Genomic DNA, 16464 nt, shown 5'->3' on the forward strand with positions numbered 1-16464 from the left:
GATTTAGAAAGCCTACACATAAAGAAAAGGAAAACGGTAATCAGAGCTGTCTACAAAAATGGGATAAATGGTTTCATGTTTGGACTAACTCAGTAAACTTGCCATCAATCAGAACCAAAACATGCAACTAAAATTTCCAAATCACTTACACAGAAACATACAGCCTACAAATTTCAAGTTGCTCTTTTCATGGGGTTGGATTAGTTAGTATACACTTTATAAATCTTTGCATTTTACAGAGCTTACAGCCCTACTGCAAGTGCATATGAGTGTCCCTGTCCACTGCTGGTGCTCAGGCATCACTGGGAAGAACAATGATTTCAAAAGCAAAAGGCTCAGCCTCAGAGACCAATGTGTAGAGAATGAAGCTAAAAAATAAGGAGATAAAATGTGCACTGGGATTAATTACTTGGTTACAGAGTCTGGGTTTAGGAAGAAAAAGGGAATTCAAGAGTAAAATTAACAAGAGAAGTGGTCAGGAAGCTGAGTAAGCAGAGCACTGAGGTCAAATGAGAAAACAGGTGGGAAACATGAAACCACTCTGGAAGGGAGACTGAATTAGGAGGAAAATGGAAAAGGGACAAGTCTGTTAGAATATGTACTGGAACAAGGAGAATTTCTTGGCAAGGATTATGAACTTAAAAAGCAAAAAAAGCCATGAGGGGACACAGCCATGAGTAATGTCAGATCCCATAAAGAGATGGCAAACACCAAAAACACCAACAAGCACAGACTGGAGGAGGACTTTGGGGCCACTGGTACAAAGAGAAGCTGGGATTTGGTCAGGACTGTGAACACAACAGTTTTGTTCCTCTAGTAATACAAATATCACTCTCTGCTTTACCAGTTTCACCTTCACAAAGCCTAGGAAATTACATGAATATGTTAAAAAAACCAGCAAAACACCTACTTTTTACATTTCTTTTCTAGTTATTGACTACTGCTAGGGATTTTCTTCTCTCCTTACAATCTTTTTTACAGCATTTCTTGCAATGGTGTGATGGAAAAATTGAGATGGCAATTTGTCCAAGGCCACACAGCTTGCCAATACCAGGACCAGAGCACAAGCTGAATGCCTCCCCTTTAAACCCCATGCTTATTCTTGTACCCTGTGCTTCTCTGCACCTAGGGGTGCTGAGTATCACCCTGCCAGAAGCAAGGTTTCTGAGAACTTTGGAAAGTGTTGAGCCTAAATTCCATTACATTCAGCTTCCTCGGAACACACAGTGATTCCCAACCTTTCTGGAAGAAACCCTCAAGGATTTTTTGGCACAATTTCCTTTCTTCCCACCCTGACTCGAGTCCCTTTCCCGCGCTGTTTTCCCAGCTGCTGTCACTCAGCCCTCCCTGCTGGAGCCCTGTGGCCGTGTGAGCTGCCCCAGCTGCAGCAGGGCTGGCACCAGGCCCAAGGTAATAATAAACCTATCAGAGCTCATTAGCTCCGTGTGCCCTGTGTCCCTCACCCCGTGCTGTCATCCTCTGCTCACTCACTGCCTGGGAGCTGCCACACACCAGGCTGAGGGCACCGATACAGCAGAACCAAAACCTTTCGTGCAGTGCTCTTCCCCACCCTCTCCCAGAAAAGCCATCCTTTCTTTTCCCAAGCCTCTCACCCCTACTTTGCTCGCTAACAATTCCTGATTTCACGCAAGAAAAACTGAGCCTGTTCCATGTGGTGACTCCAGAATCCTCTGATACAAGAATTGCTGAAGTTTGTTATGCCAATGTATAGAAATGTAATAGATAGTCACATCCAAATACCTATGTAATAGATAGACTGGGCAATGTAATAGAAAGTCTCAATAGATAGTTTTAAAATTAATTAAACCAACTTTCTCTTTTTTTAACACAGGAATCCATTGTTCTACAGGACATTCCCATAATGACCAGGTAATAAAGCAGCCACACTTCCAGAAAGGCAAGCCCCCTTTCCATAATCGGAGACAAACTCTGGCTGGCATAAGAACTGAAAATCAAGCAGAAATCTCATCTTTCTTTTCAGAGCCCTATTTGAGATTTAACAAATTAGCCTGAAGGTGACATCTCATTTTTTATAAGCTCACATATAAACACAAGAGATCTTCCTTTACATTTAACTACTGTACAACAGGATTTCCCTCTGTAAGAAGGACCAAGAAGGGAAAGCAGAACTATCAAAGCAACAGAAGGAAGATTTCCCTGCTCGTTACCCAAAGCATAAACAACCCACAGAGCTGCCTTCCCTGGAACGTGCTGTAAACCTTGGTCTCAACCTCATTATGTTATCACCAGGCTGTGACACTGACCAGGCTTGTGCCATTTGCAGTTGCCAGCAAAGTGACAGAAACATTTTCCTCTCAGCTTCCTATCTTAGGCAGTCTGTAGTTTTATTCCTAAATGTGTGTTATCTCTGTGCTAATGCATAATTGCAGGGATAACAAGCAGAAAGCCTCTGTATCAGTCACAGCCTCTGCTGCAGACTGACTTTAATTCCCCTCAAACCAGCTCCAATTTTTCTGGTTGCATTAACACACAACTGTTCTTTGCAGAGAGTTATACATGAGCTTATTTTAATTGTGAATTTAAATTAAGTCTCAGCAAGTTCATTAATACAAAAAAAAAAATGCACCTAATACAACTGCCCTCCATCTAAGTTCAATAGTTTTCCAGTACTTTCCAGTAACAATAGTTTTTCGTTTCTTTTACAGTAACTAAAAACTATTGTAAAATTGTAAAAATGCTGAACCAATTTCAAGCATTTTTTATGAGTACATTATACTATCCTGGCATATTTCTTCAAGCCAGTGACAACAACACTGCAGCAAGCATAAAAATAGGAAATGTGGGGTTTAGGATAAATGTTTATTTCAAAGCTGAAAGGGCTTCACTGTTCAAGTTACTGTCCCTAAACTCAATAAAAAAGGCCTGAAATTTTATAGGAATTACTATTGTAGGAAGACAGATTGCAGAGAAACAGGCAAAATATCTAGGTGGTGTTAAACCTAATCTTGCAACACACAACCCTGGCTATTCACAATTCCTGGCTAATGCAAAAGGGAAGGAATTATTTACTGGACTCTTCTGTATCTAGTTTCAGTGCTCACCACTGAGGCATCATATCAAATAGGTCTTGCAGCTAAAGAAAAGTGGAGCCATGGAAGAGGTTGCTGGTTTTGTTCAGGTACATGGGGAAGGCACGCAGCTCTGCCTGTGCCTTATGTGAGCAGTGGCTGGTCTCGTGTGAAATTCACACAGAGCAGTTATTTGTCCAAGCATTATTTAGGCATCATTTTTCTACTTTTACAGAGAGAAGAAAAGAGGGCGCTCACATCACCCAGGATTCCTTTCTCTTCCCTCACCACCCTCTACTCCATTAGCTTGTGGAAGGCAATTGATTGAATTTTGACCTCAGTCACCAAGGAAAATGTTATTTGAAAAGTTATGATGAAACTTTGGAGAAGGAATACTCTGAGCCTAAGGCAAATCTGGCAGCTTATTTGAAAAGCGTTCTGGCACTTTCAGAGCTTGTAAAGCAGTTACTGCCCATCGTGTTTTCTGTAGATAGTTTCCTGTATCTCAAGGAGTTAGAGATGTCTCAGGAAACCAGGGCTGTGGGAGCTCCTGTGGTAGCTTTAACCCTAAAACAGCTAAATTGCAACATGAAAATGAATCAAGAGTTCTGGGCAGCTAGAAAATCTGTATGGATTGAATCTGTATGGATTCAATCACCTTTCTGCACAGTACACACATCCGTGCATGACCCACATGCACACACAAACTCCTTGCCTGTGTCACATTGCAGCCTGTGCAGCCCTCAGCTTCATGGCTACAAAATAAATCTGATTGTGAAATAGATGTCCACAGGTAGAAAAAAAAAAAAATCAAAGATGAAGTGAGCACATGAGCTTTTACAGGAACACATTATTAATCCCATGTTCTTTCCAGTCCCTTCCATGCACAGTTTGGCTCTTTGACAGTGAGGTCCCACTCTTGTACAGTTCCTGCCTGATGGAATAACTGTGACTCTCACCTATTCTTTCATTCCATTCCAAAACACAACTAACACATTTTTTCACCCTTATCTCACCCATTTGCCCCCCATTCCCTCCCTTTTGCTCTGGACTTCACTCACAGAATGCAGCACATGCTATGTTCTCAGACAGTGTGCCCCTCAATAGCAGTGTACACATGCCAAGGGATAAGTTTGTAAACTGAGAAAACAACAACAAAACACACAAAACCCAAGAACAGCAAACACAGACCAACAGGAGAGCACAGCCCACTGAGCAGCCACCGCTCCAGGATTTTCTCTATAATGCAGAAAGATCTTGACTTCACAAGTCCACACCAAATATCCCATTTTCCAGTTTTAATTATTCTTGCCATGAAGACACAAAGAACAACATGGAGTCAAGCAGATTACTCATTTCACTTTCTTCTTCCCCTACTTCTGTGGAACAGCTATTCAGGTAAACTAACAATTCCTCCTCATCCTCAAGGCTGTAACATTTCCAAACTTTCCTGAGACAATAACTCTTTCTTGGCTAGGTTATTTTTTAAACTCCACCAACAAATAACACAAGAGTTTTTATAGACATTCTAAATGATGCAAAAGATGTCTTGGGAAACAGATGCACAATGGAAACTCAAATCACAAGGTGCACATATTTCTTGGTAGCACAACAGTTTCAATACATCTTGTTCAATTACAGAGACACTTCCAGCCTGGTTTTAGTCAATTCCACAATGAATTGAGGCACATCCCAACAACCCAATTAAACTCAAACAAATTGTGAGTCCTCTAACCTTCAAATCTGCTTCATTTTCCTATTTGAACCCTACAAGGCAACACATGCAATGAACACATCTGTTTGCCTGATCAAGAGATCAACTGAATGTGGTTTTTATTAAATAAAATGCAGAAATTTTTGAGAGTTTTCTACTGAAGTTTTTTAAATACACATACCACAACTCATCATTGTTAAACACTAAGTCACACCAACAAAGAACAGCCAAAGAGACACAAGACCAACTCATGTGTATGTGTAGAGAGTAGTTGACAATCACCACCTCCTGCTTCTCTTTTTGCACTTCTTTAAGGAGTTACAGTGCAAATGCACCACACTACAAATTTTTTACTACTTTTTTTTAAGCATAGAAGTATTGCTTCAGCAATTCCTGAAGTTTGCAATGTGTTTTCTAAAACTTCAAGAGAGATTTAATCAGATGACTGACTTCCAAGAGCAGCATGAATCTTTTTTAATTACAGTGTCTGTCAGCCACCCCAGTTGTTGCTACTTTAGAAGTACAGCTTTTGTTCTCCTCCTCTGTTGCTCCAAAATTTCTTAAGTCTCAATAAATTTTATTCAGGAAATAGCATCCCTGCTCCTAAACTCTGGGAGGGAGTTTTCATCCTGAGTCAACCTGACAAGTAGGAGATTTATTCACATATTTGAGAGGGGAAAAAATTGCTTTCTGCTAATTCAGTGAACCATGTTCCAGAGCTGGTTTGTGTTTTGCCCTTACTGAACAGAATTCTTTGCTATGGCTTCATGCTAAGCCAAAAGTAAACACTCTTCCTTTTTATACAGAGAGCTCAATCCCAAAGCACCAACGCTGGCATCAGTGGTGACAGATGAAAAGCTATATTCCCCCAACAAGAGAAAACAATTAAAAAAACAAAAAACAACCAAAAAAATTTTTAAAACCCAGCAAACTAAACAAAAAACCCAACTGCACAAATATTGTTCAGCCAAATCAATGCACATGTCTGAGATGCAAACAATAATCAGTCATCAATCACCTGAGAGGAGGACATCACCATTTTCACAATGGCACATGGTAAGACAAGAGCCACCAGATCAAAATCACTGATTAAAAGACATCTCCCACAAATACCTGCAGGTTAAAATTTACCAAGCCCTTTTGCAGCATGCTGAAATTTGTTAACCTAAACATCACATACAGCACCTGTGCAACTTTTTGGAATATTCATCCCTAAAACCAGCTCCACTGAGACAGGTAATAAAATGAATTGACAAGACATAGCAACCAAAACCAATTTTTATGATGTTCTACTCTTGGGTGGATATATTTACATTCCCTACCTTCACAAGTTCTCCACGATCACTTTTAAAACAGGAATTTCAAAATAGCAAAACTAAACACCATTGTGGACTTACCAGATTGGAATTGGTGGCATTGGAATCATCTTCTGGAAAGGGGATATAGATAGCTAAGGCCACACAATTGGCAAAAATAGTCAGTAAAATAATTATTTCAAATGGTCTGAGGAATGGAGTTAAGGAAATTGTTCCAAAATGAGCACACAAAAATAAAAGAAATTAAAAAAACCCCAATATTTATAAGAACTCTGTTTAAAGAAAGCATTCCAAGCCTCTTATACTCTGAAAAGAAACATATGCCTTTTTAAGTGCTTTTAGGAGCTCCCAGCCAAAATTCTTCCTAATATGTCAAAAGCAGTGTAGGCCAGTCACGTGCCAGAGTAAACAAAGGTTTCTTAAAAGTTTTTTCTTCTTCTACTTATTTAGATTGCATTTTCCCAATTTTCCTCTGAGTGTGGCTGCACTACATAATAAGATAAGATAATAAGAGAAACCTGTACTATAATGACTGTCCTTGCACTTTTGAAGATTCTTTTTTCCTGGTTGTTTTCACCTGCATTTATAAATTCTCAGATAATTCTAACAGACATTTTGGAGTTTCTTTTCTTTTGATGTTGTTGCTGTATTCTTGCCTCCCTTTCTCAGTTTCTCTCTCATATCTTGGAGTTAAATGTGAGGGCTCAATCAATAATTACTATGGTTAGAATATGTTTAAAAAAGGATAAATTTTGTTGAGGTACAAAAAGTCTTGGTCCAAAATCTGCTTAGACTGCACATTGCCATGTACACTTGTTTTGCTTAAAAATGATTTGAGGGAGTATTTCTTTTTCTCTTATTTGCATTTCATTTGGCACCAGTGGAAACACAAAATTCAGTGTTTTAGGGACAGCAGGAAGCTGAGAGTCCCTTCTGACAAAGAAACAGCTCAGAGGCATTTCAACCTTGCAGCAGGTTTTTTGGGGAATAGAGAAACCAAACGTTTGGAATGTCCAACAAAGCAACCCTGCACAAGCTCAGTGCCCCCCTGGCTGTCCAGGGGAACCAAAGGGCATTTTCCCACTGCACTCCATCCGCTTCAGTGGTCTCCCTAATCTCCCTGCTGTCTCCAAACTCAGCCTGGAGAGCAGATTTATGGCCTGTCTGCATTTACTGCCCTGCAGGAACATCCTGGAGGCGGTTTCTGGGATAACTCCCCAGCGCTCAGGAGGGGAGCGAGGAGCAGGAGAGAACGCCAAGCATAACCTGTGCCACAGAGCGCGTTTGAGCATGGCTTTATCCGCCATGGGGCTGCCAAATGCCAGCACAGCGCGGGTGGTTTTGGTCAGCAGGCTGCTGTTCTCAGCAGCCTGGAGCAGAAAGAACAGGGGAGCTCTGGGTGTTGAGATGAGCTGCAGGATGTACACAAACTCCAGGCGCCTGCCTGCTGCTTATCCTCACATGCATTCTGCATTTCACACGCGGGAGACTCAGAGGGCTCCAGGCTCACCAGACTACTGTGCTTCAGCCTCTGAATAATAAGAGATAAATGGTGCAACAGAGGCAGCAGAGCAGATCAGGGCAGGAAGAGAAATCTACATTGGAAATCAGCGAGACTTCTCAGGTATGTACTGCCCCAGGCTGCTTGTATAATGTTTACTGCCTAAAGACCTGGATTTCCACAGGCTTTCATTCTCTTAATCACTTTTTTTCCTCCAAATTTTTGCTTGTTGCTTTTGGCAGGATTATTATCCAATAATTTATCACTGTTTACACTTATTTCGTTTCACTTCAATTCTCTTTTTGCACTGTAAACATTAAATTCTATAAAATCTACAAATACACTGCACAAAAGGCAGAAAATTAAACACACAGCTAAAACCTTACAAAATAAGGTAATTACTTCATTTCACTTTTTCTCGAATGCAATTGCTCATTCAGGCTCTTAACACCGTAACATTTGGGTAAGAAACACTGCTGAAGTACTATTTGATATTTGTTTAATATCTATTATGCTTAAATTTAGTGGTACAACAAATAATTAGGCTAAGCCTTTCTCAGTAGTTTTCAGCAAGTAGGAAAAGTCAGAATATAGAATTTAACTAAACCCTGTCACAACCCTTTGATAATGCTTGTTTTCATTGAAGTGTTTCAGGTTTACAAACTCCAGATGTCCAATGAGAGGTTCTGATGGAAAAAAATACTTCCATCAAATCACCTAAAACAAAACAAAACCCCGAACTGCAAGCTTCAGCATCTTTGTGTTGCTTCAATTGCACTGTTAGGTCATCTCTTGGTCTGAGCTGTGCTGTACCCTGGCTCACAACACCTCATTCCCATCATTTATTGCTGATCTTATCCATCTATCAAATGTAACTCTCAAGACATGTGGTGACTGGGGTGCTGCTAAGCAAACCAATAATCAGTTTTATCCTGTTAGTCATCACCCATCATCTCATGCTTAAAGTATCAGACTTATGTCAGAAGCAATAAAAAAATAGCAAACTTAATGAGGGGATTAAAAATTAGCATCTGAAGAAGAAAGGAAGAGGCAGGCAGGTGGTTTAAGGACATCCAAAGATTGACAGGAGCATTTTTAACAAGTTCTTAATCTAAAAAGTATGTCCATGTCAATAATACCTGATATACTCATTTTCTGTTTTCACTCAGCATCCCACCAGACACCCAAGGGAATAATATTATCACATTGTCTTAAATGCCTTAATTCATTTTTTTTATCATATTAACTACTGCCAAGTTCTGTACTGCCTTTCCTTGACATGCTTATCTACCCCTAGAAACATTCTTTTTCTTTTGTATTTCCTGAAGAACCCTATTAGCTTGTGATCACTGTGATTAGAGGGTTAATCCTGATTTCTCTTTGAGGATGCAAAGGAGAAACACAATTTCAATTTGAGTTTCACCCCAAAGACTCAAATTCCAGCTTGCACTGACCACACTGGGATGACTGGGAAGGCTTTGCTCTTTGCACACCATAAAGCAATGATCAGACTCTCCCTGACTTTCCAGGGAAGCAGCACCAACCCCTTCACTCTGCAGCTCTGTGTCAGTGGTTATCATTCATCATCTGTGACACCATCTGTCTCTTGTTCAGGCTGTCAGATCTGGCTCTGCACTGCTTTTGGACATGTTACTTAACTGCATTTATTGTTCCTTTATCCCTTACCACACAACACTGTGTCTTATGATTTTGACCAGAATTCCAATAAAATCAACAGTTCTCAGCCCAGTCTCGGGGTCTTACTGCATACCTTTGGGGGTTTTTACCTTGTCCTTTTGCCCCACCCTTTTCTCCATACTGTAGAAAGTGGGACATCACACATTGAACAAAAAGGTGTATGGTTCAAAGTAGCAGAGCTTTGGAGTGGTTACACCTCTAAAAAACCAATTAAAATAAAAAGGGGAAAGCCAGGAGCTGCTATCAATCCCATAGATTGATAGTTCTGACCTCAGATACTTTGAATATCTCCCATGCACTTCCTGGGCCATACTTTTTCCAAACAACAGAATTCAACCTCTCAATTCAAGATTCTAGTAGTTTCTGACACCAGAAAGCAGTTAAGATTTCACTTCTAAACCTCTTTCCTCACATGCCCCCTCTTCAGCATAAACCACCTCAGTTAAGAAATCAAAAATTATTTGTGTACTTTGAGTTCCCAGTGGTGGAACTTTCAAACTGATGCATAGATTTCAATCTGATGCGTAGATTGCAACCCGATGCACCACTGATTTCAACCCAATGCATGGGTTGCAACCCAATGCATTAAATTCTACCTGATGCATTGATTTCCACCCAACGCACGGATTGCAAACCAACGCACAGCTTTCCACCTGGTGCATGGATTTCCACCCGAGGCATGGATTTCAAAGCAATGCATGGATATCCACCCTATGCATGAACTTCAAACTGAGGCATGAAATTCCACCTGATACATGGATTTCCACCTGATGCACGGATTTCAACCAAATGCATGAAATTCCACCCAATGCACAAAATCCCACCCAATGCACCACTGATTTCAACCCAATGCATGGATTTCCACTTGAGGCATGGATTGCAAAACAATGCATAGATTGCAAACCAATGCATAGATTGAAAAACTGGTGCATGGATTTCAACTCAATGCATAAAATTCAACCTGATGAGCTGACTTCAACTCGATGCATTGATTTCCACCCAATGCATGAAATTCAACCCAATGCACCATGGGTTTCCACCCGACGCACGGGTTTCCACCGCCCATGCACAAGAGCTGCTGTGCACAGAGGCCTGTCTGCTGGCCGTGTGAAGGATATTTCCATTCGACGATGCTGATGCACGCCCTCCGGATGGGATTCTTCAGCGTGAGGCACAGCAGTGCCCGGGGCGGGCGGGTGGCTGTGGTGGTGCCCTGCTTCTTCTGCTTGCCGTACTGCTGCCGCTTCCTCTGCGTGGAGCTGGCCGTGGAGATGGTGGCGTTGCCGGCGCTGCCCATCAGCTTGGCCTGCCTGGCAGCATCGATGGCAGCCTGCCAGGACAGAGCTGCCCCCGGCGTGGGGATGTGCTCCGGGGCGAGCCCTGCAGCTGCATTGGCGTTCATGTTGGCATGAGCCGGACGGGGACTCCCATAGTTGGAACCTGTGTAGGGAAAAAGAATTAAAAACAAAATAAACCGGAGAAATTTGTGAAGATGCTTTTTAAACTGCAGAAGAGATAGCTAATGCCTTTTTTAAACCTTCAGTGTGGAGTAATTCAAATTTTTCACTGTAAAGTGATACTACTACGCAATCCTTTGTCTTGCAAGAGATTCCCAACCAGACTGATGGATGCTGAGCTGTTAGAAGTGCCTCCAGTCAATGTAGTCTCCAGACATTCAGAGAAAATAAACTATCCTTTCTTTTTCACCCACATATTTTGCAAGTTGGACTGTTTGAAAGTTCAAAAGGTGAGGCTACTCCTCATCACCTTCTCACTCAGACACGCAGCACGATTCTATCTGGTACATGGCAAAGGACCCAAATGAAATTGTCAAGTCCCGTTACAAAAACCTTCATGCTTCTTGGAGGTTACCTGAAGGCCAGGTGAAATTTTGACAATAACCTTAATTATCCCTGCAAAAAACACATATGTACACTCTAATAACAGCCTGAGCAGAAGGTCCAGTGAAGCAGAAACAAGCACACAAGGCCACAGCTGGTGACTTTGTGCTCTGTATATTCCTGTGCAGAGAGTTTAGGCCAACTGCAAGTTTAGAAATCTGAATTAATTCCATATCCTGATAAACTACTGAATCAATGGAGAAATTCATTTTAAAAGCACAAAATAATAAGAATGCTAAAACCTGGCAGTCCCAAGTTTTGCAGCTTCTTTAGCCAAAAGTGAGGAAGTATTTGCATTTGCCCCATCCTAATAATGCAATATACACATCAGGTGAAATGTGGCTGGTGTTGAGAAGGTCTTGGCAGTACAAAAATAAAGTCACTCTCTCAAGCCAGTGCAGTTGATCCAGTGTTTCAGTAAAGTCACCTCTGCCTCTTCAGTGAGGCTTTTCCAGTGACCCAAATTAAAACCCCAGTCACTTCAAGAGGAAAGAATTTTGAAATTTCAAGAGATTGTTTTAGTCTTTGGGCTATGCTTCAGTTGAGTTCTGCAAGAACTTGTGAAATATTAACTGAATTTTATCCCAGACACTTTACAGAAGAGAATGTAAGCCCAGTTAAAAAACGTGCAACATAGAACCTACATAAAGTCACAAGAGAAATTCTGGTTAAGAAGAATGCTTTGTTTAGGTATGTCCTGTATCACATTTAAGAGACTGTTTAATTTGTTATGGATTTGTGAGTTTTTCTGTAGCCCATGATTTGAGGCACAAGTAAAAGGAGGCTTGAGAAGTCTGTAGATCTTACTCCTCCACAGTTCAGCTTCCAAATCCTGCCCATTCCTGATTCAGGAATTCTGAATGGTTCCCCTGACATCTGAGCTGCAGGCTGTGCTTCAGAGAGAGTGCACACACAGGGGGCAGAGAGTGGAAACCCAGGCAAGGAGTGAGAGCACCTGCTTCAAAGCAAGCCCAAAGCCTCCTGTTGACCACGCTCCACTTTAGATTAGTGCAGAATTGTGGTGTTGTTAAATAGGACAGATGGGCTCCTGCAGACTGTTAGACAAAGCTGAGGGAAGACCACTTGTGACACTGTTTCTTTTGCAGTATCAGATGAAAGACATTTAAAACCAGGGAGTTGGAAAGCTCTTCTTGAATGGAAATAATTACTCAAGATGCATATTTCATAGCTGGTTGTGCAGTGCCAAGGTAGCACAGCACTGACTGCACTACAAATGAATGAAAGCAGGTGGAATAAATACAATTACATTGACACACAGAGTGCAACAGGATATGCCTCTGCCTAGAAAGCATTCAAGATTTGTAAATTCACCTCAATGCAACACAAGGAAGAGCATGAGAGACTCAGATGTTACTGTATGTCAGGCATTGCTGTAAGATTTTCAGGCTGTTACAGAGCAGGGAAATCCAGAGTTTGTCTCTGCTCACTGAAAAACCTCCTTGCTGCAAACCAGCCAAAGGAAGCTGATGAGTAATGTGGCTCTGATATGTGAAAGGGAAAGCTGAAAGAAACAAGGAATGGGAAATGGTTAATTCACATCCCTCACATTTTGAAAATGAAGAAAAAGAGCTTTCAGAATCCCACAGGCTAAGCAGATTTCCTCGATGAAGCAGGCAATCAAGTGGCAGACAAACTTAGTTTTCCAAGGCTAAGCAAATTGTGCCCAGCACTACTCATGGGATACGTATTTATTTTCAGACTTGTTCCAGATGCAGTTTTTCTCCTAGCATCTCTTTGACCTCCCTAGCCTGAGGCATGCTGGAAAGGAAAAATAAATGGAAAATCACTCTAATTATTCTCCCACTCCAGCTTTTCTTTAATACTGACCCATTAGAGTGGAGAAGAAAGATGTGTGTTTTCCAGTGAAAGCAAACTTGCTGATCCCTCTCCACAGTGTTCTTATCATGCTGACTAGACCATGTGCTCCTGTAAATAAACAGCTGCTGCTGCTTAATGAAGACTTTTCTGCAATTTGGGAACGCGTCAAGTTCCATCATTATTACTTCTTATTAGTTGGGTTCCACATGAGGATCCAAGTCATGCATTTTGACTTTGATGTGCCAGCAAAGTTAAGGATCCAGCTTTTGGTGGTTTCATTGGTTTTGCTTCTAATATATGATCAGCAGTCCCATAGCAAAGTGCTTTGTCTCAAATTAGTTTCAAACGATGAGTCAGTAATGACAGATTTATATTAACAAATATTACAGATATTGATTACTGATAAGGATCTCTCTGCTTTATGAAGCTCTGAGGCTGCAGACAGGATCTCTAGTAAATGAGAAATGGCAATGACAAAAGACTTGCTCTGGAGGTACTTTATAGAAATAGCTTGAATAAAAGAGCGAAGCTCCCACAGCTACATTCAAGAACTGAGCAAAATATTTTCAAAGCAGCATAGCCAAAGTTTCAGGGAGAATGAAATTCCACCCTATAATCTAAATGCTTAGGGTTAATTCCTGGGAAGAAGGGAGAACACAGTTCCTATTGAACTCATGAGGCACCAAGCTGAAATTTCACCTACAGCACTCATTCCTCCCCCACCACAAAACTTTGCTGCAACCTGAGAGCTGCAGTTATTGGATTTGGGGTTTTTTTTTTCTTTTTGCAGTACAGCAGTGAATAGTCCACTCAATTTCCCCACTACAAATAAAGTTTCACACTACCAAATACACCATTATTCAAGCTGGATGTTGACCAGAACCAGAAAATGGAGACTGAGCCCCCACCCAAATGCAATAACTCACCAAGCACTGTGATCCACAGCATCATCACCCTGCTAATCCCCACCACACATCAGCAAGAATTTCCACTGTTGACTCTGTCCAGCTGGTGCACAAAATTCTGCCCTCTCAAGCCCTTCTGTGCTATGAATCATTAATTTAAGCATCTAAATATAATTAAACAGAAAAAAAATATATACATATGAACAAGTTTGATTACTAAGGCTTTGGAAAAGATTTTCACTTCCAAAAAAAAAAAAAAAAAGGCAGATTTGTAGAACTAAAACAGATGCAGAAACAACAGAAATACAGGTCTCAAAAATCAGAGTAAAGTCACAAAAGTAACAGGTAAGGTTGCTCTACAACAGGAAATGGACAACGTTGCACAAAGTACCTGATGCCGAAAGCTAACAACTAAGTCACCAAAATTGTCATCACCAAAACCACTACTAAAATACACAGCGATGACCATTTTAAGTGGTATTTGAATTCTAATATCATCTGTCATGCCACCTATTACTATATCAAAAAAGCACCATAAGAAACCCCAACTATGCAGTGACCATTGGACACAAGACATGGGCAGGTTAATGACACAATGGAATCACAGCTTCTGAGGGTTTTTGTTTTCATCTGGTTAGCCATACAATTATTTTAGAAAAATTTGTGCTTAAATTGATTATTTAAATGAAAAATAGACCTATCCTGATGAGGAATGTCTTTTTTTTTCCCCCCAACACTTTGGAAACAGCAGATCCTAAAACTGCACACCCTGAAACTGCTGTGTTTTCCCCTAAAGCAGAGGAAAGCTGGGTACAGTAAAAGATGAGATTGGTTAACTCAGTTGTCTTAACTGCTCTCAGAATAAAGGCAAAGAGCAAGTAGGAAACTGGTCACATTGCTAAGATCATGTGTGAAACCAGTTCAAGCCCACGGGAAAAATGTTATAAAATATTGAAGTGAGAGCTGTCAAAACCAGAAGCACAAAGAACAACACCAATTTAACAAGTCAGTGCATGAGATCATCTGTTAATGAGGAAGAATGTGGAAAACATTGATCCATTAACCAATGGAAAAATGAGAGCATTTGACAAATTATTTCAAGAAGGATTAAAGTATTACATGACATTTTTGCATCAAATTTTACTAAAAAAATATCCATCAAGAGCTGATGACTGGCACAGATTAACCCCAAACCAGAACAGGTATCATTTCCAACTGTAGAAGGGAAACAAATCATTGGATAATGTCCATGCTTTCAGCTGCTTTGGTAGCTACTTTGCACCCTAGAATGTCCTAGAATATTTAAAACACCTTCTGAAATAACTTCAAAGCTGTTGGCTGCTGGCTTGAACTCACCAAGGACAGGAGAGATCTCAGAGGACTCAGAAATGGTAAGAGCAATCTCCAGTTAAAAAAAAAATAAAATAAAATAAAAATAGAAGAAGGGCAAATTTACATCCAGATTAACTTCCATTTCAAAAAATAAATTAAAACCTGGAATAAGTAAAATAAACAAGCATCAGCAAGTACTTGCAGGTCAAGTAGAAAATAAGCAAGAGACATGGACCTGTCATTAACACATTGCATCAAAAAAAAAAAAAAAAAAAACCAGTTTCTTCCAGAACTGAGCAACAGAATTCCCAGGCAAAGTAGAAGCAATAGGCCCATGCCTCCTGATTTTATTAATAGTTCTATGAGCTCTTGCATGATAGTTTCATAAGAATTCTAGGGATATTCAGGCAAGAATAAAATTGCTATGTCATGAATATGAAACCAATGGATGCCTGGGAGCAGTTATCATTGCTGCACATCCAAATTGGAGGATGTGTTATAGGGATGTACCCGAGAGCCTGCCCAGGATCTGATCCTGTTCCATGTTTTGATTCTGCTCAATTAATGATCTGGGTGATTAAACGGTGAATAGTGTAATTAAACAAGCAGGTAACTGTGAAGCTGGGAGGTAAAGCAAATACACTGAAGGACAGGATCTGAATTTAAAATTAACTCCATGAATTGAAGAAAAAGCCTTTAAAATAGGAAGGAGTTCAGCAGGGACAAATGCTAAGTATTTAAGCAAAATGATTCATCCGCCCAAATTATTTTCAGGAAAGCCTTGGGGGGTTTGATTGGATCCCCAAGAGAAGAGAAGTTGGTATTGTCATCCAACAGAGCACAAGTTGATATCGTCATTCTGCCTTCTTCCCATTAAAATGCAGTGATAACCATGGAGTGCACAAACAGGGATAAAACCTGGAATGCAGTGGGTTTGCAGGTTTGTGCTCAGGCTGCCCAAAGTGGGCAAGGAAACCAACCCAAGGCCTGGGAAACACAAGCAACAAGGCAAAATCCCAGGAATGGGAATGGCAGGGTGGCATGATAACATCCTTGGAGCATGTCTATATATGTAATATATACATATTTTTTTAAACATAGATGTATGTACTTCAATGAACAGAAAGGTCATACCCATCACCAAACTCACAGGCAATAAGCAGAGGGGTTTGCAGTAAGAAAAACTCAGGCTGTACCTTCCACACTCT

At 40.7% G+C, this 16464-nt stretch overlaps 1 protein-coding gene across 1 annotated transcript in view; it reads right to left on the reverse strand.

Moving 5' to 3' along the window:
• Window positions 1-16464, reverse strand: part of CACNA1C (calcium voltage-gated channel subunit alpha1 C) — a 408531-nt gene that overhangs the window by 370058 nt on the left and 22009 nt on the right. The window contains exons 2-3 of the mRNA XM_054281854.1: window positions 10397-10719; window positions 6162-6266 (exon numbers count right to left, since the gene is read on the reverse strand). Coding sequence (XP_054137829.1) covers window positions 6162-6266; window positions 10397-10719 — 428 coding nt within the window. The remainder of the gene's footprint in view (window positions 1-6161; window positions 6267-10396; window positions 10720-16464) is intronic.

Source organism: Melozone crissalis, unplaced genomic scaffold, assembly GCF_028551555.1.
Source record: "Melozone crissalis strain CALT ecotype California unplaced genomic scaffold, PUWL_Pcris_2 ptg000033l_1, whole genome shotgun sequence".
NCBI lineage: Eukaryota > Metazoa > Chordata > Aves > Passeriformes > Passerellidae > Melozone > Melozone crissalis.